At 38.3% G+C, this 27090-nt stretch overlaps 1 protein-coding gene across 5 annotated transcripts in view; it reads right to left on the bottom strand.

Moving 5' to 3' along the window:
- Positions 1-27090, bottom strand: part of Nf1 (neurofibromin 1) — a 291489-nt gene that overhangs the window by 263928 nt on the left and 471 nt on the right. For all 5 annotated transcript variants that reach the window (XM_072300264.1, XM_072300271.1, XM_072300269.1 and 2 more), the window contains exons 2-3: positions 24551-24694; positions 19887-20073 (exon numbers count right to left, since the gene is read on the bottom strand). In XM_072300264.1, coding sequence (XP_072156365.1) covers positions 19887-20073; positions 24551-24694 — 331 coding nt within the window. The remainder of the gene's footprint in view (positions 1-19886; positions 20074-24550; positions 24695-27090) is intronic.

Genomic DNA, 27090 nt, shown 5'->3' with positions numbered 1-27090 from the left:
AACATTCTGTGAAAATTTCAAACCATGATGTTGGTTCCGTCTCTTCTGAAAAACAACAAATTAGGAACAGAGATTTTGGTACACTGCAACCAAAATAGGCATTTTTTCAGTTTTACCATTGGTGTATTGCCATGGTTCGTGGAGCCTCAAGATTATAAAATCAAACACTTTGTCATAATATTTTCCTAGGTGCAAAGTTTGCTTTCCGTATTGTGGAACTTGGCTTCATCCACTAATTAACACCTCCGTTGTGTGGGAGGTTTGTTTCCAAAACGCCAAGCGTTTTTCGATGTTTTTGCCCTCTCAATTGACTTTTGACAGCAGATTCCCCCATCATCACAAAAAAGGAATGTCCGCCGCAAAATACACATGCTGTACTTTCATTGTCATCAGACTCAAGAAAGCTAATCTTCATAGTTATTATCGGTCAACCATTAGTCATTGAAGATACAACCACCCGGAATGACATTTATTGACAATCAACCACCAATGTTCCAAGTCAAATTGAGAAAAAATCTATAAAACGAATCTATATATTGACTCCCTGACGATTTTCAATTCTACAAGTAAAAATAGTGAAGTTTCGATATGCTGCACATGTGCAACGATTACCATAATATGGGGTGAATGGGGACAGGCGGGTAAATAGGGACAATTTTGATTTATTTCCGTTTTTTAGTCATAACTCGGTAAGTTTGGCACCTACAGAACTCGTTTTTTTTTCGAAAATGCATAGTTTGGCATCCTCTTTAAATAACCGGCGTAATCGGTGTTGTTTAGTGATAGCATAAAATGTCAACATAGCCTCAAAACCAGACCTTGAAAAAAAGCGGTAAAACAAGCGTGATAACGTCCCATACAAGGGGATCACGAATTAAAGAAAAGTTTTTTTTTATGTTATCACATTTTGACATCATAAGTTACCTTGCTCATCACCAAAAATGACGAAAGAGCCGTATGCAAAAACGACATTTTTCGCCCCCCCCCCCACTAAAACTTATTCAAACTTCGTCTATCAGTTACTAATACTGGAGCGCTTCTTTCCCCAAATTTTCAGACCCCCAAAAAAGTTTGGGGGGGGGGGGGCGCTAGGGGGGGTGGAAGTCAAAACCTGTGAACCTCGATATCTTTCGAACGAAACAAGATATTGAGGCCCGGTTTGGACGAAAAATCGTCTAAAATTGCATACTTTAAGATTCTAAAGGTCAAAATCCCAAAATTAAATTTTTAAATTAACTTACGTGCTTTTTTCAGTTTTTGAGGAAAAACGATTTCTTTTAAACAGATTAGACTGAAATTTCACATTTTATGATTTGAACCAAAAACCAGTTTTTTAAATTGTTCGTCTCTTTCCGCATCCAACGAGTGGTCGTATAAGCTGGAGAACCGAACGGTTCCGGAGTTATGATCGATTGAAGTTTCCGCTCAACGCGCGCCGACCGATTTTCGCGCGCAAAAAAGTCGGATTTGACTGTTATTAAATCAGATTGAATGTTCAAACTGAGCAAAATGCATTATTAGGGACTCTTGAGGGTCGCTGAGTTCAGAAATTACAGATACTTCCAAAAAATCACGTTTTTAAAATTACAGCTCCGTAGCGCTATTTTAGAGGCCCACTGAGCGCCGACCGGCCGCTCAGTGGTCCTGTACGGAGCTGTAATTTTGAAAACGTGAATTTTTTGGAAGTGTCTGTAATTTCTGAACTCAGCGACCCTCAAGAGTCCCTAATAATGCATTTTGCTCAGTTTGAACATTCAATCTGATTTAATAACAGTCAAATCCGACTTTTTTGCGCGCGAAAATCGGTCGGCGCGCGTTGATCGGAAACTTCAATCGATCATAACTCCGGAACCGTTCAGTTCCCCAGCTTATACGACCACTCGTTGGATGCGAAAAAAGACGAGCAATTTAAAAAACTGGTTTTGGTTCAAATCAAAAAATGTGAAATTTCAGTTTAATCTGTTTAAAAGAAATCGTTTTTCCTCAAAAACTGAAAAAAGCACGTAAGTTAATTTAAAAATTTAATTTTGGGATTTTGACCTTTAGAATCTTAAAGTATGCAATTTTAGACGATTTTTCGTCCAAACCGGGCCTCAATATCTTGTTTCGTTCGAAAGATATCGAGGTTCACAGGTTTTGACTTCCACCCCCCTAGCGCCCCCCAAAATTTTTTGGGGGTCTGAAAATTTGGGGAAAGAAGCGCTCCAGTATTAGTAACTGATAGACGAAGTTTGAATAAGTTTTAGTGGGGGGGGGGGGGCAAAAAATGTCGTTTTTGCATACGGCTCTTTGCTCGATATGTAGGTGGTTTAAAATATATTTTTCTCCAAAAAACGAGCAGTTGGGAGTCTGAGTATCATAGATTCAGGCACTGGGGAGGGGTTTCTTTGACATTTTCCGCCTCTTATCACATCCTTTGGAATACTTTAATGTACCTATTTCATATTCTGAGACTTTTGAATACTGCCCTGGTTTAATTGAGGAATTTATCTTTCAGATCTCACAATGATTAGGGCGTAAAGGACAATTGTCGTCTGTTTACTTCTTACTATTTAATTTTTGTTAATTAAAGACATGTTTTTCCGATTCAGATTCGAATTTCACTGTTTTTAAAACTCAGGTATTGTCTCCATTCACTCTTCAGTTAGGAGAATGGGAACAACGCTTTATTTACATTGAAATCTGCTGGTGTCCCTATTCACCCCAGTGGAGGATGAATAGGGACAGTAGGTAAAAAAAAACAATTTAAAATAGTTAACAAGTTGGATTTTGCAATCGCTAGCGATAGCAATATTCGTCATGGGAACGTTAGCTTCTGGGATATGAAAATGTTAAGGTACAGTTCGTTTGTAGTATCTTCTGAATTGAAGGGGCTATGTAATTTTGTGTTGACATCTCTTTTTTAACATTTTTAATTATTTTCTTTGCATACAAGAAAGCTGTTATGTACCAATTATTTATTTTCGTTGGATTATATATGGTTCTCGGAAGTTAACGCATTTAAGTTTCAGGTTCGCTTTTTCGGCGTAAAGTGTACATAAGGTGTCCCAAAAGCACCGGGACTTGTTCTGTAACTTCGAAAGTAAGATAGATACAGACATGATCTTGATTTCATTTTAAAGATCAACTCAATACCTATCGATTAAAACCAAGATCAGCTCAATCGGATAAAAATTGACCGAGTTATGGCAATTTGAAATCAGCGAGGAAAGTTTACGCCTACGGTTTTTAAGGAAGATTCTTCATCGCCGTAAATCGAAAAGTCGGCCGATTAAGTGATGCTTATTGTGTTTTTTTATTTTCGAGGTGTCATTTATCAACATTTTGTACCATCAAACACAACAGTTGACAGTGCGTATTATTGCAAAGTACTAAAGGAGTCGAGAATGCACATTTCCCGGAAACGGTCGGACTTGAAAGCTTCGTGGATACTCCATCAAGACAATGCGCGGCCTCACACATCGAGCTTAACACGTGAATTTATGAGTAAAAATGGAGTTGAAACAATCCCTCATCCCCCTTATAGCCCTGACTTGGCTCCATGTGATTTTTGGATGTTTCCTGCGCTTAAAAAGGAGCTTCGCGGACGAAAATTCGTATCGAAGACAAAAATCCAGAATGCAATTCAAAACTTCTTCAACTCCATCCCAGAGGAAGAATTCAGGAAAACAATGTTGGATAAGTGGCAAGAGCGCATGAAAAAGTGCATCCGGTTTGATGGACGGTACTTTGAAAAGCAAAAGGAAGTTATGGAAGATTCGGAGGAGAGTGGATACGAATATTAACTTTTTGAATCCTGGTAAGCGAAAAATCTTCCTAAAAACCGTAGGGGTAAACTTTCCTCACTAATTTCAAATTGTCATAACTCGGTCAATTTTTATTCGATTGAGCTGATCTTGGTTTTAATCGATAGGTATTGAGTTGATCTTTAAAATGAGACCAAAATCATGTCTGCGTCTATCTTACTTTTGAAGTTACAGAACCAGTCCCGGTACTTTTGGGACACCCTACGTATGATATTTTTACTCTACACATATGCCCAAATACGCATCATAAGGGACCTATGTGCTTCCTAAGTTGCCAAGTATTAATTATTGTTAGATTATTGGTCTAAAACATTCAATACAACCAGTAAAAATTAGCTGTCCTCTACGAGATTCGAACCCCCGCTCCCACAAAAAGTGACACTCTCCCAGAATCAAAACGGTGTTGTAGTTAACTGAGCTATCTCACCGCTCGGAAGTGAGAGGAGAAAAAGAGAACAGTTAAGTGATCTCGGACGCTGAGCGGGGCTTCACAAAAGACGTCCTTGAGATTTCAACGGTTCGGCCACTGGCGTGATAAGAGACAAATGGATCAAGCGCATTACTCTGTGAGACATTGTTTACCTATGCGGTCATGTGTCACAAGGTTCATCTCAGTATGCATTTGCGATCGTGGCAGTAAGCTGAGGCAATATTTCTGTATTCATGGATTAAATCCATCAATCGAGTTCTGATTTTGGCTCATATATCCGTAACGGGTCCTCCAGAGCAATTTTCCACCTTGTGCGATGGTTATTATTTCTTTACATCTATGTTTAATATTTGAGGTGGGATAATGGCGGCTTCTCAAGAGCAACGAGGTAGGCGATTTTTTGCACCAACGAACAGAAAACTGATGGCGAAAAATAGCCAATGAAAACCTCCCAAAAAAAAGAATTTGCCTAAAAACGGAACTTCGTGGTTCTGCGCAGATTTACCGGTCAGACACGACATCTCAAGGTGGAAAAAAACTCGCTGAAAGCGAATTTTAGAAATCAACACAACTTGACGTAGAGTCATGATTGGCTAAAAAATACAACGGTTTTTGATACATCGGAAAATCAACCAAAAATCGGAGACTGGGCGAAACGCTCAAGGTCGCAGAGGTATAGGGAATCCCATTGCGAAAGCAAAGGAACGATTGTAATATCATGGGGAACTCCGTTCCCATGACAAAATTTTCGTATCATCACGATTTTGGGGGAAAGTAAAGGACTGGAAAGGTCACAACTTCCTGTTAAAAAAATACGGAATTCTCGAAATCAGTAGGCCACAGACGTGCATTTGTATAAAAAACTGTCCCTATTCACCCCACATTACGGTAGAAGCCCCTGACAAAATCAATTCGACGAGAAAACAGCTAATATTAGATGGCATTTTGGCCCGTATATCTTCCTACTGCTCTGTCACTCGGAAACCGTTTCTCTGCTCATCTTGAAAGTATTCTCTGAGCATTAAGTTACAAGCTTAAATTAATACTGGGATTGATGGCCAAATCAGCTGCCCGAATAGCAGGCCATTTTTTGGAGTGGTCCATAGAAAAATTTGCGCACATTTCGGCTCTGAGGGGTAATTTTAGGCTTCCAAAATTTACCATATGGTTGAAAACGAGGGCATTAGTGTTTTACGAGGGGCATTCATAAAGTATGTATATATCTTTATTTTCTCCAAAACTAATGAAGATAAATTAAATCGGTAAAGATTGTTTTTACCGCCATACTCTCAGCTTTTCAAAAAGCCTTCGTTTTTTAAATTTGGTTTACCGGTTTGCAAGTGACATCATTTTTCCCACGCCCATCTCTCGTCACCACGTGTCAAAAATATTCGAGCGCGGCGGAGCTCCTCAGACAAGTACATGTTTTGGCTACGGTGTTTTGGGACTCTCAAGGAATATTGCTGATCGATTTCTTGGAAAGAGGAAAAACGATTGATGCCGCAAGATATTGTGAAGTTTTGAAAAAACTTAAGTCAGCGATCATGCACAGCCCGGTCTTTCGTCTCGTCGAGTTTCGTTCCTTCATGACAATGCTGGGCCTCATGTGGCTCATATGACTCAAGACTTGTCGCCTCATTCATATGGGACCTTTTTTCTCATCCACTGTACTCGCCGGACCTTGCTCCAAGCGATTTTCATATTTTTCCTGTGTTAAAGAAGACCTTGGTTGGCCAAAAGTTCTCCACCGACGCATAGTTGCAAGAATCTGTTAAAAAATAGTTTCAACTACAGGATGCGCAATTTTTTGAAGATTGAATCCACAAACTACTAACACGGTATAAGAAATGTGTTCAACTGGGTAGAGATTATGTCGAAAAGTAAGGTAAGATAATTCAAAGCCTGAAATTTTCACATATTTAACTGTGTTACAAGCTTCTTTATGGTGAGAGCATGTACTCATCTGAGGAGCTTCGCCGCGCTCGAATATTCTGGACACGCGGTGTGACGGCGGGTCTGATCACCCGCGACCTCGTTGAGATCGTAACTGATCAGACACGTCCTCCCCTCTAACTATCCGAACTAGTCGTCGCCGTTGGCACCGACCGGGGAACGAATAGTTAGCAGGAGTGTCGAATGGGAATAGGGAAAATCAGTGGAAGACTTGGATTTGGATTCACACCCCTTCTACTCAAATCAGCGAGCCCTGCGAATAATAAAGAAAATAGTGGTGGACTTTCTCGTCGGCTGGTTCTTTCAAGACTGACCAGCCGCCTCGTCACTTGAGTAGCGGCTAGCGACGCGTCTCCCTTCCCCCTCTCTTTGCAGTCGCGCCTGCGCGCTGCTGTCTTCTCTCCCCACTCTTTTTCTGCTCGGAAGAGAGTCGCGTCACATTCCTCCCACTCGGATGAAAGGGAATCTTGAATAAGATTTTCTTTAAAAAAAAATGTCCCCAAAAAGAGTTTCTCTCCCAAGCTGATGTGTATAGAAGTAATTTTATTATTAGTAAGAAATTTTCAGTTAGAAATTAAATTACATAATATAGAAATTTTCAGTTAGAAATTAAAATACATAAATAAAATCATATAATAATGAATAAAATGCATAGATACCTGCCGCTAAATAAACTATGTTTACCGTCTTAAATTAGTTAGAAAAAAATTTTCAACAACCCAAGGAGCAGAAGACAACTTCTTACGTAAACAAATTCAAAATTTCGGTATCAGAAACAAAATTTAAATTTCATGTAAATATTCAATGCTAAAAGACATGCTAAAATGCTCTATGCGTATAATTACAATGGATATCAATGGGCAATAATGAGAAATTATTTCCATGGAAATCAATGAGCAATAACGAGAATTAATGAGTAATAACGGGAATCAATGAGCAATAATGAGAATCAATGAGTAATAACGAGGATAAATGAGCTATAACGAGAATCGATGGGCAATAATTGGAATCGATTAGCAATAATTTCAATCGATTAGCAATAATATCAATGGGAATCAATGAGCAATAACAAGAATCAATGAGTAATAACGGGAATCAATGAGCAATAATTAGAATCAATGAGCAATAACGAGAATAAATGAGCAATAATTGGAACTAATGAGCAATAACGAGAATCGGTGGGCAATAATTGGAATCGATTGGCAATAATTCCAATCATTTAGCACTAATTTTAATGAGAATCCATGAGCAATAACGAGAAATAATGAGCAATAACGAGAATCAATGAGCAATAACGAGAATTAATGGGCAATAATTGGAATCGATTGGCAATAATTTCAATCATTTAGCAAGAATTTCAATAGGAATCAATGAGCAATAACGAGAAACAATGAGCAATAACGAGAATCGATGAGTAATAATTTCAAACGGATTGGTGCAGTGCACGAAATTTAAAATTACCTACTTACGGTAACTTTCTCCTACTTGCATGTTTCTTATCAATGCGGTTAAATTCTTCAGCTCTGTGACAAGCTCCGAACCTCCTTGCACTGCGTTCGTTTGTGTCGTTGATTTCGAAGTTAATATCCCAATTTTCTTTGCTTGCTCAACCTTTCGCACATTTTCACGCAGTTGTTCAATCGTATCGTTCTGAAGAAGAAATATTTTTTCAGCCATTTCTTGCTTGAGCCCAGTGATTATTATTTCTATCAATTCTTTATCTGTTACTCTGTCCCGCACTGTTGTGGCCAAGTACAGTTTCTTTTCCAGATATTCACGGCACGTTTCGTCTTCTTTTTGGGTTCTACTTTGAAATTCTAGGAGGTCGTTGCCCAAATTGGTTGTTTTTTTGAATTCTTTAATGAACTTCTTCTTAAAATCAGCAAACGATAAAGATATTAAATATTGTCTATTATTTATGTACCATAATGCATTTGCTTTTTCCAATGCTGCCGCTAGACATACCTTCTTATGTGAATCATCCCAGCCGGCTATTTCCGCATATATTTCGATTTGCCTTAAAAATTCTAATGGCTCATCTTTTTTGAAGTCCGGTGTGCCCAACTTCGGGGGTTTTACATAAATTGAGGGCTGATTATAGAATAGCCCAGAGGGATCTCTGTGATACGTAAACCTTGGAGCATTATTATGCCTGCCTGATATTGCCTCCGGATAAGAGGAATGTCGATAAAAAGGAAACTCTTCTTGCTGGAGAAAAGGCTGTGTCTCTACTGTATTTCTGAAAGGATTTGAGAAGCGTCTTTCGTCCAGGGCTCCTAAGTGGTTCCGATTTACTTGAGAACATAAATCATTATAATTCAGTGCAATTTGTCCTTCTGTAGGTCTAGGTGCTACAGAGTTTTGCAAACAGAAAGGGTTATTTTCTGATGAAACGTGAGGACCGGACTGTCGCGTCCCGAAGTCGAATAGATTAAATGCAGAGTCATTTGAATTTCTAGATGCTTACATATATCTAGGCTGATTACATCCCAATGATTGAGCGGTGGATACTCCAGGTTCGTTAGATACGTTGAAAGTGGCAGGGGGTTGACCTCCACTAACCCACGGTTGTTCTTTATTTCTCTGGGGGGCTCCTTGAGCCATCGGACCTTTTTTCTTGTTTTCGTCCATTTCATAGCTTAGTGATTGCTTCATTGGGTTGGACACTATTCTCTCCAATTTTTCAAATGTCTTCATTACCTCCTGCATCGCCGTGGGAGGCAGAACTAAGGTTCCATCCCTTATTTTAGCTAGAGCGTCCGCCGCATCCTTAGTACGGGCATAAACATAAGGCACTCCGTGTTTCGCAAGCTCCTTCTCTAACTCTTCTTTCGTTAATTTACTCAGATGTTTTTTCAGCTCCGCTTGTTTGCCTGAACATACATTTTGAGGGATGTCTGTACTCTCCAGACCGTCATATGGGCCCTCGTCTTCCAGAAAGACCGTACTCTCCAACTGTTCTGTTGAATTTATCTGCATTAACAAATCATCCGGTGATTTTGGAACCCGGTATCCTAATTCTTCTAAAAATGCAATGTATTTCTCCATACCGAGTTTCTTTAAACAAGACAATACGTTGATGTTCTTTTTCCCGGACAATGCTAGCGCAGGAAATTCCCTTTTTATCAGCGGTAAAAATTTGTCCTTTTCTACCTCAATATCTGCTGATTTGCTGAATTGGAACACTATAATGTCCTTCATTTCTCTGGTTATGGTAAATACACAACTAAATATATGCACTAATTTTAATTGTTTAATTTTACTACATAAATATGTGCGTAATTCCTACAGCGAAGTTGTATCTCTTCTAATCTGAAAAACACCTTATTAATACAGCGTTGTCACATTCAAGGTGGAAAGGTGCGTTTCTCAATAAAGGAAGGAAGACTTCCTCGGCATAACTGACAGCTCTACAATCGAGCTCGAAAACTGATGACTGAGCTTCTACTAGGGTCAGCGTCCTACTTGCATGAGCGACGACAAAACGCGTGTTCGCATTTTCTTGAATTAACACCGCTCTCAAAAGTGACCGTGTACTCTCGGTTTGAACAATGTATGTACATGGAGCTTCCGTCATATCAGTAACCTAAGTTAAAATTACTCACTAGAATACACAGAATTTGAAACAATTATTTCTTATAATTATATTTCCTCTACGGGGTTTCCGTCTTCGCGATTTTCGGCGGCTAGAACTCTCGTTGGCTAGGCGAAGTTCTCTTTAAACACATACCTAATACAATTAATTCTTCTTTTTCAAAATTCTCTACGGGGTTTTCGTCTTCGCAATGTTCGGCGGCTAGAACTCTCGTTGGCTAGGCGAAGTTCTCTGTAAATTCATAAAACAATTAATTCATCTTTTTCAAAATTCTCTACGGGGTTTCCGTCTTCGCGATGTTCGGCGGCTAGAACATTCGTTGGCTAGGCGAAGTTCTCTATAAATTCATAAAACAATTAATTCTTCTTTTTCAAAATTCTCTACGGGGTTTCCGTCTTCGCGATGTTCAGCGGCTAGAACATTCGTTGGCTAGGCGAAGTTCTCTATAAATTCATAAAACAATTAATTCTTCTTTTTCAAAATTCTCTACGGGGTTTCCGTCTTCGCGATGTTCGGCGGCTAGAACAGGGGGTTTCCCTCTTCGCGATGTTCGGCGGCTAGAACAGGGGGTTTCCCTCTTCGCGATGTTCGGCGGCTACGACAGGACTCAGCATGTATAAATAATTTTTATCCCACCGCATTGGCTATGTGCAGAAAAAGAGAGGGGAGAGAAGACAGCAGCGCGCAGGCGCGACTGCAAAGAGAGGGGGAAGGGAGACGCGTCACTAGCCGCTGCTCAAGTGACGAGGCGGCTGGTCAGTCCTGAAAGGACCAGCCGACGAGAAAGACCACCACAATTTTCATTATTATTCGCAGGGCTCGCTGATTTGAGTAGAAGGGGTTTGAATCCAAATCCAAGTCTTCCACTGATTTCCCCTATTCCCATTCGACACTCCTCCTAACTATTCGTTCCCTGGTCGGTGCCAACGGCGACGACTAGTTCGGATAGTTAGAGGGGAGGACGTGTCTGATCAGTTACGATCTCAAGGAGGTCGCGGGTGATCAGACCCGCCGTCACAGCAGTGACGAGAGATGGGCGCGGGAAAAATGACGTCACTCGCGAACCAGTAAACAAAATTTAAAAAACGAAGGTTTTTTGAAAAGCTGAGAGTATGACGGTAAACAATTTTTTACCGTTTTGATTTATCTTCATTAGTTTCGGAGAAAATAAAGATATATACTTACTTTACAAATGCCCCTCGTAGTACTGCAAATAACCATATTTAAGAAATCCAGGCATTAAAGCTATCGAGGAAATTTGTTTTTGAAAATGTAATGGGACTTACCAAGTTAGACAACAATATATTTGAAATATTTCCAGAAAAATATTATTTTTTAATATTTTTAAGACATTAACAAGATATTTTAAAAACATATTTAGAAACTTTAGTATGTTTAAATATTTTAAAAGTATTTATTTATTTGTTTATTTATTTACAGTTCCTACAGGTCAACACAGGTCCATTTGCTAAACATTACAACGATACAATGAAACAACAGGATGGCAATAAGGTTAAAAAAAAAGAGATAGGAAAAAATAAAAAATCAAAACAATGGTTCAATAAGAAAGTAGGTAACAAGATTATAAAATTTGATAAAATGAGACATAATTTCAAATAACTAATTAATAATTTAGGGAAATAATGAAGGTAAACTATTGATTTTGAGAAAAAAAATTTAAACACAATAAAGTCATAAATAACTGAATCAAAAGCAGAGGGTTTTAACATTAGGATCAGTAAGGAATGTCCTCCTTGAGGCAGTTTTAAAATGACAAATTCTAGAATTAAAGAAGTCAACTGGTGCAGAGTTAACAACCTTACTCATTCTGGTAACTAGTGACCTATCAGGAATATTCGAATTAGTATTAAACATGATGTTCCTACATCACAATAACCTGGCTGGAACAGCTGAATTAAAGAGCCGTATGCAAAAACGACATTTTTCGCCCCCCCCCCCCCCACTAAAACTCATTCAAACTTCGTCTATCAGTTACTAATACTGGAGCGCTTCTTTCCCCAAATTTTCAGACCCCCAAAAAATTTTGGGGGGCGCTAGGGGGGGTGGAAGTCAAAACCTGGGACCCTCGATATCTTTCGAACGAAACAAGATATTGAGGTCCGGTTTGGACGAAAAATCGTCTAAAATTGCAAACTTTAAGATTCTGAAGGTCAAAATCCCAAAATTAAATTTTTAACTTAACTTATGTGCTTTTTTTCAGTTTTTGAGGAAAAACAATTTCTTTTAAACGGATTAAACTGAAATTTCACATTTTTTGATTTGAACCAAAACCAGTTTTTTAAATTGTTCGTCTTTTTTCCGCATCCAACGAGTGGTCGTATAAGCTGGGGAACCGAACGGTTCCGGAGTTACGATCGATTGAAGTTTCCGCTCAACGCGCGCCGACCGATTTTTGCGCGCAAAAAAGTCGGATTTGACTGTTATTAAATCAGATTTAATGTTCAAACTGTGCAAAATGCATTGTTAGGGACTCTTGAGGGTCGCTGAGTCAAGAAATTACAGATACTTCCAAAAAATTCACGTTTTTAAAATTACAGCTCCGTACAGGACCACTGAGCGGCCGGTCGGCGCTCAGTGGGCCTCTAAAATAGCGCTACGGAGCTGTAATTTTAAAAACGTGCATTTTTTGGAAGTATCTGTAATTTCTGGACTCAGCGACCCTCAAGAGTCCCTAATAATGCATTTTGCTCAGTTTGAACATTCAATCTGATTTAATAACAGTTGGAAGTAGAACAAGTTGGAGTATCAAAAATGAAACAGATCCATACCCTAGACATATCAGACATGTGGATATTTGTTGAGTTACAAGGTCAATTTAGTAATCTTATAATTGGTGCAATTTATATAAATTCATCCCGGGACAGTTATGTGAGTGTCGAACTATTAGAAGCAACTATGAACGATATAATGGAACGATCCCCAGACTCTCACATCATTGCCCTTGGAGATTTCAATGCCTGGGTAGGTAACCTAAATCAGTTAAATTATACTGATGAGGAACTTCTTGCTGGAACTAAATTAACTGTGAATAGAGAGACAACAGATGGAAAAATAAATAAGCGAGGAAAGCTAATTACAGCAACTATGGAATCAGCAAACATGCTGTTGATGAATGGTAGAACGATCTCAGATTCCCCTGCTCAGTATACATTTGTAGGTAACCCAGGAAAAAGTATTATTGACCTGGCGTGGATTAGTGTAAAATCTGCAGAATTTATAAATGACTTTAAAGTGATTCCTAACTTCCCTGTATCAGATCATTTCCCATGCAGCCTAACATTGATGTCAAACCTAGTTTCACTTGCAGATAATAATGGTAGAAAAAGCCCCGTATCGGGAAAAGAAGTCACAATATTTAAATGGAATAATGACCTTTCTAAAAACTTTAACTCACGACTCGCCAGCTCACTGGCAGAGACAGAGGAAAAAGAAAACCGTGAAATAGATGATTACAATACTCTGCTTACAGCCATAATAAAATCTGCCAGTGAAACAGGTCTTAGCCACACTGTAAAAAGAAAAATAAGTTCCAATATGCACAGAAATAACTGGTTTGACCAAGAATGCAGAATTCAAAAACGTAAAGTTAAAAAAGCAGCTAGACAGGCTAGGAGAGAAAAATTCTCAAATAACAGCTGCAAAAATCTCCTTTTTGAAAAAGAAATGTACTCGAGCTTAATAAAAAGGAAAAAGAAGGCCAACGCAAATGAAATCCAAAACGCAGTGGCTAATACCAAGAACCCCTCCGAGTTCTGGAAAACCATTAAAAAACTAAGGTGCAACAAAACACAAAAGAGTTCCGTAGATACCCAAACCTGGGAAAAATACTTGGAAAATTTTTATGAAACCATCCCTGAAGCAGATACTGTCTTTCAAGATGCTAGACACCCAGTTCTGGATAGGAAAATTGAAACTAAAGAATTAAACTCTGTATTGGATAGCTTAAAAAATAACAAAACCCCGGGAACAGACAGCATTCCTTATGAATTTTATAAAAACTTGAATGGAAAAGGGAAATCCGCTCTCCTGCGAATACTAAACAATGTAATGGAAAAAGGAGAAATCCCAAAAAAGTGGGGTGAAATTAAATTATCCATGTTATACAAAAAAGGTGACCCAAACGACCCCGACAATTATAGAGGTATTGCACTTATCAACTCATTAGCCAAAATTCTCACCTATTTAGTCACTAAAAGAGTCACTAAATTCATTGAAATTAATAATTTGCTACCTGAAAACCAGGCTGGCTTTAGAGAGAAGAGAGGCTGCAATGACAACATTTTTGTGTTAAATTCCATCATCCAGTTTCAGAAACTGAAAAAACAAAAAGCCTACTTGATTTTTGTAGATTTCAAAAAAGCATTTGATTCGGTTAACCACCAGAAATTGTGGATAAAACTTTATAATTTAGGAGTAACTGCGAACTTAATAAAAATAGTGCAAAATCTGTACAAAATCGCCAATGTTATGGTAGACGTAAATGGCATGCTAAGCAAACCTGTTAAAGTCAGCAAGGGAGTTTTACAAGGTGACCCCTTTAGCGCCTTAGCTTTCATTCTTTTTATTAGCGACATCGAAACAGTGCTTAGGAAGCATGTACGTGGTATAAATGTAACGATAAGTACTGATATATTACTCCTTGCCTATGCAGACGACCTAGTTATTTTGGCCGAGTCCCCAATCGACGCCCAAAGAAAATTAAATTACCTAGAAAAATACTGTTTAGAAAATGACCTCATAGTAAACGTCTCTAAAACAAAAATACTACCCTGTCACTGTGGCAGAAAACCAGGTAAACTTCCACGCTTCAAATATGGAGGCGAAGAAATTGAAGTTGTAAAACACTACGTGTACTTAGGTGTCAAATTTACAAGCAGCGGACTATTTGCAATGCAAGCTGATGACGCAATATCCCGCACAGCTATAGCCGGAAGTTCCGTGATACAAATACTACAAAAAGCGAAAAATAACTCTTTCAAATCCGTATTAAAATTATGGGACTCGGTCACACTAGCAACTCTACTATATGCGGCAGAAATTTGGGCTCTCAGGTATTGTGATATGCTTGAGTCTGCTCAAAGCAGATTTTTCAAATCCGTTTTTCGATGGCAAAGATGCACACCCCACTATGTCATAAGACAAGAAACCGGCAAAGATAATATAGAAACAAAGGTATTGAAATCTACGCTGAATTGGTACCACAGAGTACAAAATATGCACGAGTCCAGGTACCCTAAAATATGCTTGGCCCGACTCAAAGAACTAGATGAAAGTAGGTACAATATAATTAAATACAACTGGTTCTCTCAATTAAAAGCCATGTTACATAAAATTGACCAAGAATATCTATTTCTTAGAGAAACCACAGAGCCAGCTGCGATCAGGAAAATGGTAAATGAAGTTCAGAGAAAAATATCAGAACTTACCATGGAAAAAGACAAAGAAAAGTTAAATGAAACAAAGTTTGTCCCCCATTACAACCTAATTAACACTGAGAATATTGATGCCAACCATAATTATTTATATCGTAAAGTGAGTTTTGCGAAAAAAAGACTATTCAGCCAACTACGAGCGAGAAATGTTAACTCCCTTAACATCACTATCAATCAGATGAACCATAGAATTAACCCTAACGAAATTTGCACAATTTGTAATACTCAACAACCTGAAGATGCGCACCACTTATTCTTTGTCTGCCCCATTTACCATAACACTCGAAAATATTACTTACACAGCTACCTTAACAAAGACATAAACCTAATTCTTAGTAAAGACTCAAACGAGCAACAGCTTACAGATATTTATAATTATTTTGCGACAATTCTGAGTATAAGATCGTTCATAATAAATGAATAACTGAATCAAAAAACAAAGTTTGCCTATCATGAACGCTGCTATTTCATGTACATAATTGTAAGCCCAGCATATCCTAGAGATAAGTGTAGCATAATGAAGTAATCTCATGTTTGTAAATGATCTCCCAACCTAACCCCCTTTGTTAAATCCTCCCCAGGATAAAAAATAAAGTATTCTATCTATCTATCTATCTATCTATCTAATTTCTGGACTCAGCGACCCTCAAGAGTCCCTAATAATGCATTTTGCTCAGTTTGAACATTCAATCTGATTTAATAACAGTCAAATCCGACTTTTTTGCGCGCAAAAATCGGTCGGCGCGCGTTGAGCGGAAACTTCAATCGATCATAACTCCGGAACCGTTCGGTTCCCCAGCTTATACGACCACTCGTTGGATTCGGAAAAAGACGAACAATTTAAAAAACTGGTTTTGGTTCAAATCAAAAAATGTGAAATTTCAGTTTAATCCGTTTAAAAGAAATTGTTTTTCCTCAAAAACTGAAAAAAAGCACATAAGTTAAGTTAAAAATTTAATTTTGGGATTTTGACCTTTGGAATCTTAAAGTATGCAATTTTAGACGATTTTTCGTCCAAACCGGGCCTCAATATCTTGTTTCGTTCGAAAGATATCGAGGGTCCCAGGTTTTGACTTCCACCCCCCTAGCGCCCCCCCAAAATTTTTGGGAGTCTGAAATTTGGGGAAAGAAGCGCTCCAGTATTAGTAACTGATAGACGAAGTTTGAATAAGTTTTAGTGGGGGGGCGAAAAATGTCGTTTTTGCATACGGCTCTTTACTAAGAAGTTCAGGTGAGTTTATGAAACCACGAAAGAGCTTAAACAGAAATAAGGAATCATTGTAACTAAGTGTATTAACTAGCTCAGACATTTTGAAAGAGGAATAGAGAGGGGACAGGTCATGATCAAAGAGTGATACAGGCTTTCTTGTCTTATAAGAGGCGAATCTGAGAAAACATCTTGGAATTCTTTCAATTTTGGCAAAGTTGCCTTTAGAGATAGGATGCCATATAGGAGACGCAAATGTTAAAACGGGTTTAACCAGAGAGTTATAAAGTGTCAAGAGGGTTTGGACGTTCTTAAATTCTTTCGACTTACTGAAAACAAAGTATAGTTTCTTAAACGCTTTCGAGACTGCATAATCTATATGATCGGCAAAGGAAAGTGTTGGATCAAACATCACACCGAGGTCTTTTATAACTTTGCACTGTAGGAGCTGATAATCTAACATTGTATATTGTACATCAAAAGAACCATCTCTTGAGAAGATCATAAAAAAGCACTTGGTTAAATTGAAAGCAAAGCCATTAGCTGTACCCTAGGCAACAACATTATTGATGTCCGATTGAAAAAGAAGAATATCATTACACGATTGAATCTTTAGCTAAAGCTTTATATCATCAGCAAACCAAAGAGATTGTATAAAACATGTAACTAGGGCAAGATGGTTGAAGAATATTAGAAACAGGAAACCAGCCAGATAGGCACCTTGTGGAACACTCGAAAGGGCTTCAATAAAATCAGATATAAAACCTTGAATCCTGACACTCTGGGTGCGGCCTGATAAAAGTGATTGAAACCAGTTTAAAAGGGGGCCAGAAATTCCACAACTATACAATTTAGATATGAGGCGCGCATGATTTACAGTATCAAAGGCTTTTTTTATATCTAGGTAAACGACATGAGTCTCACAGTTCTCAGAAAACGCATCAAGAATATACTCTTCCAAGAGAGCAAGATTGCTAACAATTGCTTTCTTTGGGAAGAGGCCATGCTGCTGCTCTTTTTTTAAAAAATCTTTATGCGTATTTTTAAAATATCTTAAAAGTATTTTTCATTTATATTCTAAAATATTTTGAAAATGAGAAGAAACAATACCTTAAAAATATTTTTAAAAGTATTTTTACAATGTTGTATTAAAAGATTTTAAAAAAATTTACAAACATTATTTGTAATATATTGGAATGGATAATGGGGATGCCTATATCAATGGCAATGAGAGTGACGTCGGAGCAGGGATACAAAATGCATAAATGCATAAAGTGCATTTCCCATAAATGTCAACGATTTTCGATAAGAAACTTCGAAATTGTATTTGTTTTTTTCTTTGTGATGAAATACACTGACTGCACGAGAACCAAATACATGCAAAAAATGTTGAAGAGGTTCGCTTCTTTCACGATTTATTACTGTACCCTTCCCGTGAATGTTGTCAGTATGTAAAATTTAGGACCTTGGTTGAATAAAATATCCCTATTGTAGCAACAACTGATAGAGAATTGAGAAAAAAATGTATTTAATCATGAATGCTGAAATTAAGTAGGTACTTGATTCAGAAGTAAATGTTCGGTTTCACCTTCAAAATAATAATCATTAGGAATCCAATCACAGTGATGAACCCGGGAGCAATAAGCTCCGCTGATTCCATTGGCCCCAGCCTCAGAATGAACGCGAGGCAGCGCACCAATCACGAGCCGCGCGGGGGCGCGCAATTCAAACTTACTCTCTCACAGCGCCCGCCAAGTTCAAACTCGCATAGCGGTGCTTCCGCCGATTTCTCACACAGCGCTCGCGTTGGCCAATCACAGCCAAGCTCGCGGCAACGCTCTCTCACGCGACCGGTATAAATACTGGGACGCTGCGCTCCACGAATTCACTTCCAAGTGATGCGCCGTCCGACCAACATCCAGAATCCAGATCCAGCCAAGCAGCAAAGCAAGTTAACCAAGACCAAGGAAACGAATACTCAACCAAGCTCAAGTAGCAGCTAATAAGGAATCTCGAACCCAAGTCAAGAATCAAGCTCCTCGAGCAAGGTCAAGGAGCAAATTTGGCAAGTAAGCTGAATCACCTATAGCAATTGGAGCGGCAAATCTCTCGAGGTCATCACGGAGTCAATCTAAATCATCTACCTTTGGCAGTTCTATCAAAATCATCCAGAAAAATTCAAGACATCTCTAAATTCACGTTTATATGAAATCCTCCATCTGGAGAAGCCGATTCATTTATGAATCAGGAATAAAAATAAGTGCAATAGCACAGAGTGGTATTCAAAATTCAAGTCCTTCTGACTTTCCTGCGCGAAGCAGAAGCCGACACATTACATGCCTGGTGGCCCTTCAGGTCTCCTATCCAAGGATAGTGGCCGGCTCACTCTGAGCCACGTAAAAATAAAATCACCTAAGATAGGATCCTTCTGATCACTAAAAAATAGTCTCCCTTCGAATCTTTCTCTTCTCACTCTAATTTTCCGAGCTAAGGCAAATCGGGGGGTCGCTACGGCTCTTCACTTGTCTCTCACTTGAAAACCTCATATCCTATTGCCATTGCCAAAGTTACTTCCCTGCCAGCTGCCATCTTCGTGATTTCCTCATTCAGATCTTCAAAAAATTGGTCCTTGACTGCGACAGTTGCATCATCATTTACCCCATACACCTTGAGCAGCTTGATTTTGTGACTGTATTAGTTCAAGTTCATTTTAATGATGCGCTGGTTGGCAGCCTCTCAATTAACAACAAATCTACGTAGACTTTTCCGCATCATTATGGCTACCTCTTGCCGCGCCCGCTGGTCTTTAGGCACGCCACTGTAGAACAGATCATAATCACCGGACATGTACTGTATGTTACCGTACTTTTACCAAGTTACCATACTTTTACCATGTTACCATACTTTTACCATGTTACCGTACTTTTACATGTAAAGTACCTAAATGCAAGAATCAAGATGGCGGATTTTCTGCTGTGGTTGAAGAAAGCGTAAACTTATTTGGCAGGGACTCTATCACACTTAATATACAAGATAAAATTGGAACTTGATGTTATATTTTAGTGTGTCTACACTGGAACTCTTAAGTATCGTTATCTTGACTGACATAAGAATGTCATAGTCTTCACCAAGTTGGTTGATTCAACTAGATGCAACCTTTATGTTTTTAATTTTTCTGTGATGGTGATTTACCCGGAACTTCGGTGGAATACCAGATTTAAGAACAATACTTCATCCTTGTTTGAAACATAAAATCATAACTTGATGGATTCTTAAAATTCAGAAACTCACATGCGTACAAAACCCGCCAGAATGTTTCCTATTTCAAATCTTTCATAAATTTTCAAAGATTTTCATATTTTCCATGAATGCCCACAAGAGAGCTTTTGGTGAATAACATAAAAAAAGAAACTAACTTTGGAGATAATAGAGTGACACTTACCTAAAAAGGGGCATATTTCTCGTAGTAATAATTTCACATTCATTGCCTCTTCAAACCGAGCACTATCTTTTGGCACATTATTCAGACATTTCTCTAGCGTATCTAAAATAATGATCAAGGATTCACGGCAGTTCCGTTCCATGTCAGGACCATGGGGGCGACCACCTCCGTTTGTAACAGCTGCATGCTGGTAAAAAGAAAAAAAAGAAAATGAACATTTATGTACCAATTTTTCTGAAAATTAACACATTAAAAATATCTTGAAGCAAAGCAAGCAAAGTGCATCCAGCAGATAAGCCCTGGATTATGCAATGGTACTAACATTGTGAGGCTCATTCGCAAACTGGACCTCGATTCCTTTGCTTCAAGATGCTCCATTAAGAATAGCTGGCGTTTTCAGAGTTGATTAAAACTTAAATGGTCTGTTGCACACAAGAGATTCAGCCAACTGAATACACTTTCTGAGGGTAAATTCTCTCGAAAATCACGTTGGGCACACCAAAAAGTTTTGAAGTCACTCCTCAGCGCACGATCTGCGTATTTTATAACAGGCCTTTTCAAATTTACCGGTATATATACCATATGCAGTCTTTCTAGCTGGCCTACAGTCAGGTTTAGCTAGAGAGATTTAACCTAAATAACGCGAGCTGTTATAAACTCTCTTTGCGTAAGATTTCAATTCATTCAAATGTATTTGCAAAATAAAGGAAACAAACACTTGAAAACGATTGAAGTAGTAAAATAGATGAAGTTAGTGAAATCATTTGTTTACTCAGGTTAATTTTTTTAACTTCTCTGTCTGTGCAAACCTGGTTAGCAGTGATTGAAAAAAACTACTTGCAGACACAGGAAACTTGAAAAAGCAAGTTACAAACTAAGCAGATTGCGGGCTTAGAAATGGATTTCAAACTTTTATAAAGTGCCAAACTTTTTTTTTTTTTGGGGTTACTCATGAAGAGTATGTTTATTCGGTTGTATCTCTTGTGTGCGACAGACCAATTTAAATTCAAAAGAAAACAATACTTTTAAAGGCTAAAATTTAAAATACATTGAAGAAGTAAGTACTCATACTGAGAGCTAAGAACTGGTGATCCATCTTGGTATACCACCAGTGAAGGTTAGGATTTCATAGCATTATAAGCTTTTCAGTTTTCATTTTGATACATAGTCCAGGCATTATGGGAAAAATAGAAAAAAAAATGTATATATAAGGTTTTATGTGCCCAAGTTGTTCATTGGGGTGCCAGGGACTCCCAGTAAAAAGTCCCCAAGAATCCCCTGTACGCTCGACCCCCCCCCCCCCCCCCCCAAAACCCCCAAAAAATCGACCTTTCCTCGGTTTTTCGTAAATATCTCAAAAGGAATTGGTTTTAGCGAAAAATGAGTTACCTAGTGAATAAAAGTTCATAAAATTTCCAATAAAAATGACTTCTATGAATTTTTTTGTAAAACGACTTTGAACCCCTCAAAATGGCCGCCGAAAAAACGGGCATTTACGGAAATTTCAGTTTTTTCCCGAAAATGCCCATTTTTCTTTGAAACGGCTGCTCACATGTAAAAGTTAATGGCGGATTCTGAAAGAGCGTTGAATTTCACATCAGAAATGATTAACATCGATCATTTTAGACTCACGGTAGATCTACGGAAATACGATATATCGAAGCTCTTCCGCCCGGGCCTAACAAATCAAGTACTGGGTAGTTACTCATTTAAGTTTACGGTTCTGCTGGAGCAAGGAAGCGTTCAATTATCGCGTAATGCATCTGAAGAGGGAGGAGAGTCGGGATTCTCCCATCCAGAAAACAGAAATTGTGCATTGAGAGTTGGGGGGGGGGGGGGCTGAAAAATAGAAATAGAGCATTACTTTATAATTAAATGATTCCTCTTTTTCACTTCGATTTGTCTCTAGTAAAGCAATAAAACACATTTTTAAATGTTCACTTTTTCACTTCGATACCTCCAGCTCCAGTACAGATGGTTGTAAGCGGGGGCGGGGGGGGGGGGGCTCAGATTTTTTGAATTATTATCTTTTTAAGCGGAAGGTGTTCATGTACTACTTTCAGCTTGAATAGAGTCAATTATAAAACCGTGCTAAAGAACAAATGATCAGTATATTAATCACAAATAATATTTTCGATTTGTTTCACTTAATAATCATTGTAAAGCAGTGTATTCTAATTAATTACAATTACTTATTCGAGAGCAAGTGGTTGCCCAATAACTTTTTTGAAGGAATGTCCAGCTGTAAAACTAAGAGAAAAGTCTTAAAATAATCGTCGTCTTTTTGGCCTAAGTGCGTAATTGCTTACAACTTTTTCTCTCTTCTTTTCCATCTCTTTTTCTTGTTTATCTTCTTCTCCTTCTTCTTCCGCCTTATTGCCGCTCAATTCTAGTGTTGCCCTCGCGTCATCCATATGGACCTTTTCTTCTTCTTCTTACTCGTCTGTATTAGGCACAAGCGAGTTATCACTTGAGATGCTGTTGCAATGTAAGCAAACGTTTGAACATTTCAGGCCTGTTTTTCTACAACCGCACGATTTTCTGCAACCCTTAACACAGCCACAGAAAATTGCGTCCAAAACTTGTTTAGGTGCAGGCCCTAAAGTGGTTCGTACAGGAGTAAGCTGCGGATCCAATTTCCACCCCCAATTTAAAGGCGAGAGTGCATTACCGAGCCACGTTTGAATTTGAAGGAATGCTCTAAAACCGTGCAATTTGGCGGCATCTTCTGTCGGCGGTAGAATTTCGAGACTACTTGTTTTAGCCGTGACTGCACCTTTTTTAAACCTGATGAAACGATGTTCGTTCAAACTTTCGATATTTTTATTTGCATGATAAAGTCCGATATATATTAATCGGACGCTGCCTATTAATAATATGATAATAAATATGCAGATATATAATATGCTTGGAATAAGAATGACACAGCCACAACGCGGATCGAGGGTGGAAGTCCGTGCAACTGCTAGAGATCAGTTCTCGAACTAATCGCAAATCGCAAAACATAGGAAGGAGCCCGACGAGATAAATTCGATGGGGGGCAACGAGAGGCGAAAGGGGAATTTTTATGAAACCGAAGCCCCTGAACGAGCTACATATAAGCCCCCCCAGTTTTAGATAAGAAGGGCTCGTCCAGTGTTGCTAGGTATAATGTCCCTCCACTCCTCGGGCCATGTATTTCAGCATTAATCATTTTTCTGTCATTTGGCAGCTACGATTCCTCCAAAATGCGACAATGGGAAGACAAAACAAAAAACGTGGCCTCATCTTTTCACATCGACGTCTTCGCAGGCTTGGACCTTGCTTATCGTTCCTGTATGTTAAACCGTTGCGCGGCTAAGCGGAGGAAGGGTAATGGGTGACACACCCCCCCCCCACAATCACTACTCCCTTCCCTCCAATAATGGACTTAAAAAGGAGTAAAAGGCTAATACAAACGACCCCCGAGTGAAAAAAGTATGACTTTAGTGTCATTAGAACCCCGGCCGCAAATGTTTAACTACCTAGTACTTGATTTGTTAGGCCCGGGCAGAAGAGCTTCGATATATCGTATTTCCGTAGATCTACTGTGAGTCTAAAATGATCGATGTTAATCATTTCTGATGTGAAATTCAACGCTCTTTCAGAATCCGCCATTAACTTTTACATGTGAGCAGCCATTTCAAAGAAAAATGGGCATTTTCGGGAAAAAACTGAAATTTCCGTAAATGCCCGTTTTTTCGGCGGCCATTTTGAGGGGTTCAAAGTCGTTTTACAAAAAAATTCATAGAAGTCATTTTTATTGGAAATTTTATGAACTTTTATTCACTAGGTAGCTCATTTTTCGCTAAAACCAATTCCTTTTGAGATATTTACGAAAAACCGAGAAAAGGTCGATTTTTTGGGGGTTTTGGGGGGGCGGGGGGTCGAGCGTACAGGGGATTCTTGGGGACTTTTTGCTGGGAGTCCCTGGCACCCCAATGAACAACTTGGGCACATAAAACCTTATATATAATTTTTTTTTTCTAATCGCCGATTTTTGATCTAATATGCCTGGACTAACACCAGAGGTACACAACAGAAAACGGATTGTCACATGTACCATGAGCATCTAGAAGAGGCACATTGTACCTATATTGAATCAATATTGAAACTTGTATACACTGAACCATAAATGAGGAAGTAGATTGGAACTCTTGCAAGATTAGAGAATCGGTAGTTAATTCTGTGTAAAATTCCAAGAAAAAACTAAAACGCTCAAGAAATTATTTCCAAGGGGAGAATGAGCTCATCAAAATCCAGCCAATCAAAAGCTAACAATCCAGTTGACATAGCAAGGTAGAGCCTGAAGCTGGGTTTAACTGATCAGCAAACACCATGTCCCCCACTTAGCTATGTCATCTGAGTCCAACATAAATTTAGTTTCAAACGGGTCACATTTTTGGAATTTTCAAAACGGGAGTTTCTGCCATCTAGAGTTTCATAAAAAAGAAGAAAGAAAAAAGAAAGAAAGAAAAAAAAACCCTGACAAAGTTGGAGAAGCTTAGTTCACTTTGTGCTTTCAGAAAATTGAATAAAAAAAAAATGGGTGCCACTGACCTACTTGGAATTTTGAAAAAGGGTCATATTCTACTTTCAGAGAAATAGGTATAATGAAATGATTTAACCAGTTTTTACGAACATACCAATTCGTTCACCCGTGTGAGAATTTTGGTCAGTCCAGAAATAACCAACGAAAATCGATAGCGGCTTATTTTTATGAGGCATAATTTGTTTTGTTCTTCACTGATTCTTGAGTGTGCTGTTTGCGGTCCAGTCCGGGAAGGTAGCTGTAAGAAATAACACAGAAAAAAATTGTGCTTGTCAAATATTGAGTCCAATAAAAATTGACAGTAAAGTTTTCAATCGGGAGCTAAACCTTTGTCAGTGCCAATTAAGATTCTCATTGATGTATCGATGAATTTCCTTGAGAAAAGGGAACTCATTGTCAGTGCACTGAACCATACTATTCAAGAGAACCTTTTACATCAAGTTCAGTCGAACAAACTAAATTTGAGTTATCAACAGAAAATACTTCATGGTATCCCACAGAATAAAATGAGAGGAGACAGATCAGATAAATATTGTGTCAAAAGAGGGCACAAAATAACATGTCCTGTAGGTCCAGAATTTTGACACCCCCTCCCCCTTTAAACACAGAGTAGAACTATCAACAACTTTTTCTGTACTTTTTTCACTCCAAGCTTCAAATTACCACATCTTTCGTTTATTATGACATTTAGACCTGTTTTTGCATCCAAAATGTTCCTGAGGGTCACCTTTGTTTCTCTCAATTTACCAAGTCTGTGGAGCAGTGACTCAGACGTTGATGATTTGTTTTTGACTTCCCAGTCAAAATCCAAAAGTTAATATGAGTAAGAGTAGATACAAATTTGTTAGCTACATTGGTTGAGTTTTGGAGAAGAACAAAGTGTTTAGACTTCAGCTTTTGATACAATTTGGCCCAAAAGTCTGTTTAATTATTTTGCTGAAGGAAAAAATTCCTATTCAAACCTTAACCATCTAGAGGACAGCAAAAGTCGAAGAGTTTTTCTTTTGACCCAGATCTTTGCTTTCAGAAACTAGTTTCAGGATAATGAGTGAAAAAAAATGAGCTAGCAAAATAGTGTCCACTTTTTTACTTCTGTATCATATTCAGAATATGCTCCAACCGAATGACACATGATATCGATATTATTTCACACTTTCCTCTATTGATGGCAATTTTGGGTAAAAATACGCATCAAATAAGTCAAAGAAAATTTCTAGATGAGGACAGGAGTGCCAACCAAAATGCCCCTCCTGGGAATTTTGAAGGATGAAACAGTAGCTACATTTATATAAGCGTTTCAATACAGGTTGAATGTGCATTTTACGATCAGAACTGAGAGAAGCATATAGAAAACCTCAGCTTGAATGTGCATTTCACAATCAGAACTGAGAGAAGCATATAGAAAACCTCAGCTTGAATGTAGGTAGTTGCAGTACTTATCCAAACTCAACTGAAAATGCTTTCAATGAGATCCAGATCAGACACTTAACATGTTTTATAAATCCCATCAGAAATGAAGTATAGATGCAAAAACCTGATCTCAAGGCACATCGAAGTGAATTTGAAGCCTCTTTTGAACGGCACTTCTTTATAGCCTTTAAGTAACTGTAAAATTTGCTTCTGACTAGGGTTTAGATAAACCCACAGGGTCTGTAAACGAATTCAACCAGAATTGATTAGAGTCAAGGGTTCGGACGGACTGTATTTTATTTTCAATGCTATGAGAATCCATACATTGTAACCCGCTTTAATATTTGTATTTACAGAAAGCTGGTATGAATGTAGTTGGTGTCATGGTGAAACATTAAATTTACACTGCAACTTTAGTGCAGAAAATGCTGCAGTTCTGAATCATAATTGGAGTTCCTAAGTAACTCAATTTTGCTGATAAGTATGTAATGCTCCACTTAATGCGGTGTCTGCAGTCTTGGAGAAACTGGTTGCGGCTAGGTATACAGTAAAGAGGAGGTATAGATCTGCAAATAGTTTTTTGGGATCCCTCAGGATAAGAAAAAGTACTAGCGAGCAGAGCAACTCATTGCACTGGTCAGTTCCTGCTCTGAAAACAAATGTGATAAAATTCTGACATTTAATGGCGAGCAACATTTGTAAGGAGTGTCTTTTAGCAGAGGAAGAAAACATTTCAGATAGTTGGATGAGCTACAAGAATATTCCTGAAAGGCGAGCAATTAGAATGATTTAAATTACCATCTTTCCGAATGAGATTAATCAAAAATTTCAGTCATTTAAATACTGCCGTTCAATTTTACTTAAAAGGTGCTCATGGTAAGTTCAAAATTGCATCCATCTCAATTTGTGCAGATTTCTGGGACTTTGAGATACTAATATATCCTATCATCGTAAAATAGTTGGTCAGACTCCTTCCAAGACGCTTAGAAACTATCCTTGAGTAGAGTTTATCTGAATTACTAATATGATTTGCTACTTGTGTATACAGTCCAAAAACAAAAACTAGACGTGTCATAATGGTATGTAAGTAAATGATAAAAACTAGCGTAGGTATGAAATCAGTCAAGCACCATTCTAACAACGGTGGGATATTTTGAGTTCTCAGAATGGATGAAATTGATCAAATATGGAAATGAACTCAAATCGAAATTTGAAAAAAAAAAA

The sequence above is a fragment of the Bemisia tabaci genome, chromosome 1 (assembly GCF_918797505.1).
Source record: "Bemisia tabaci chromosome 1, PGI_BMITA_v3".
Classification (NCBI taxonomy): Eukaryota; Metazoa; Arthropoda; class Insecta; order Hemiptera; family Aleyrodidae; genus Bemisia; species Bemisia tabaci.
Note: the sequence above shows the minus strand (reverse complement) of the source record. Positions and strands in the feature narration are given on the sequence as shown.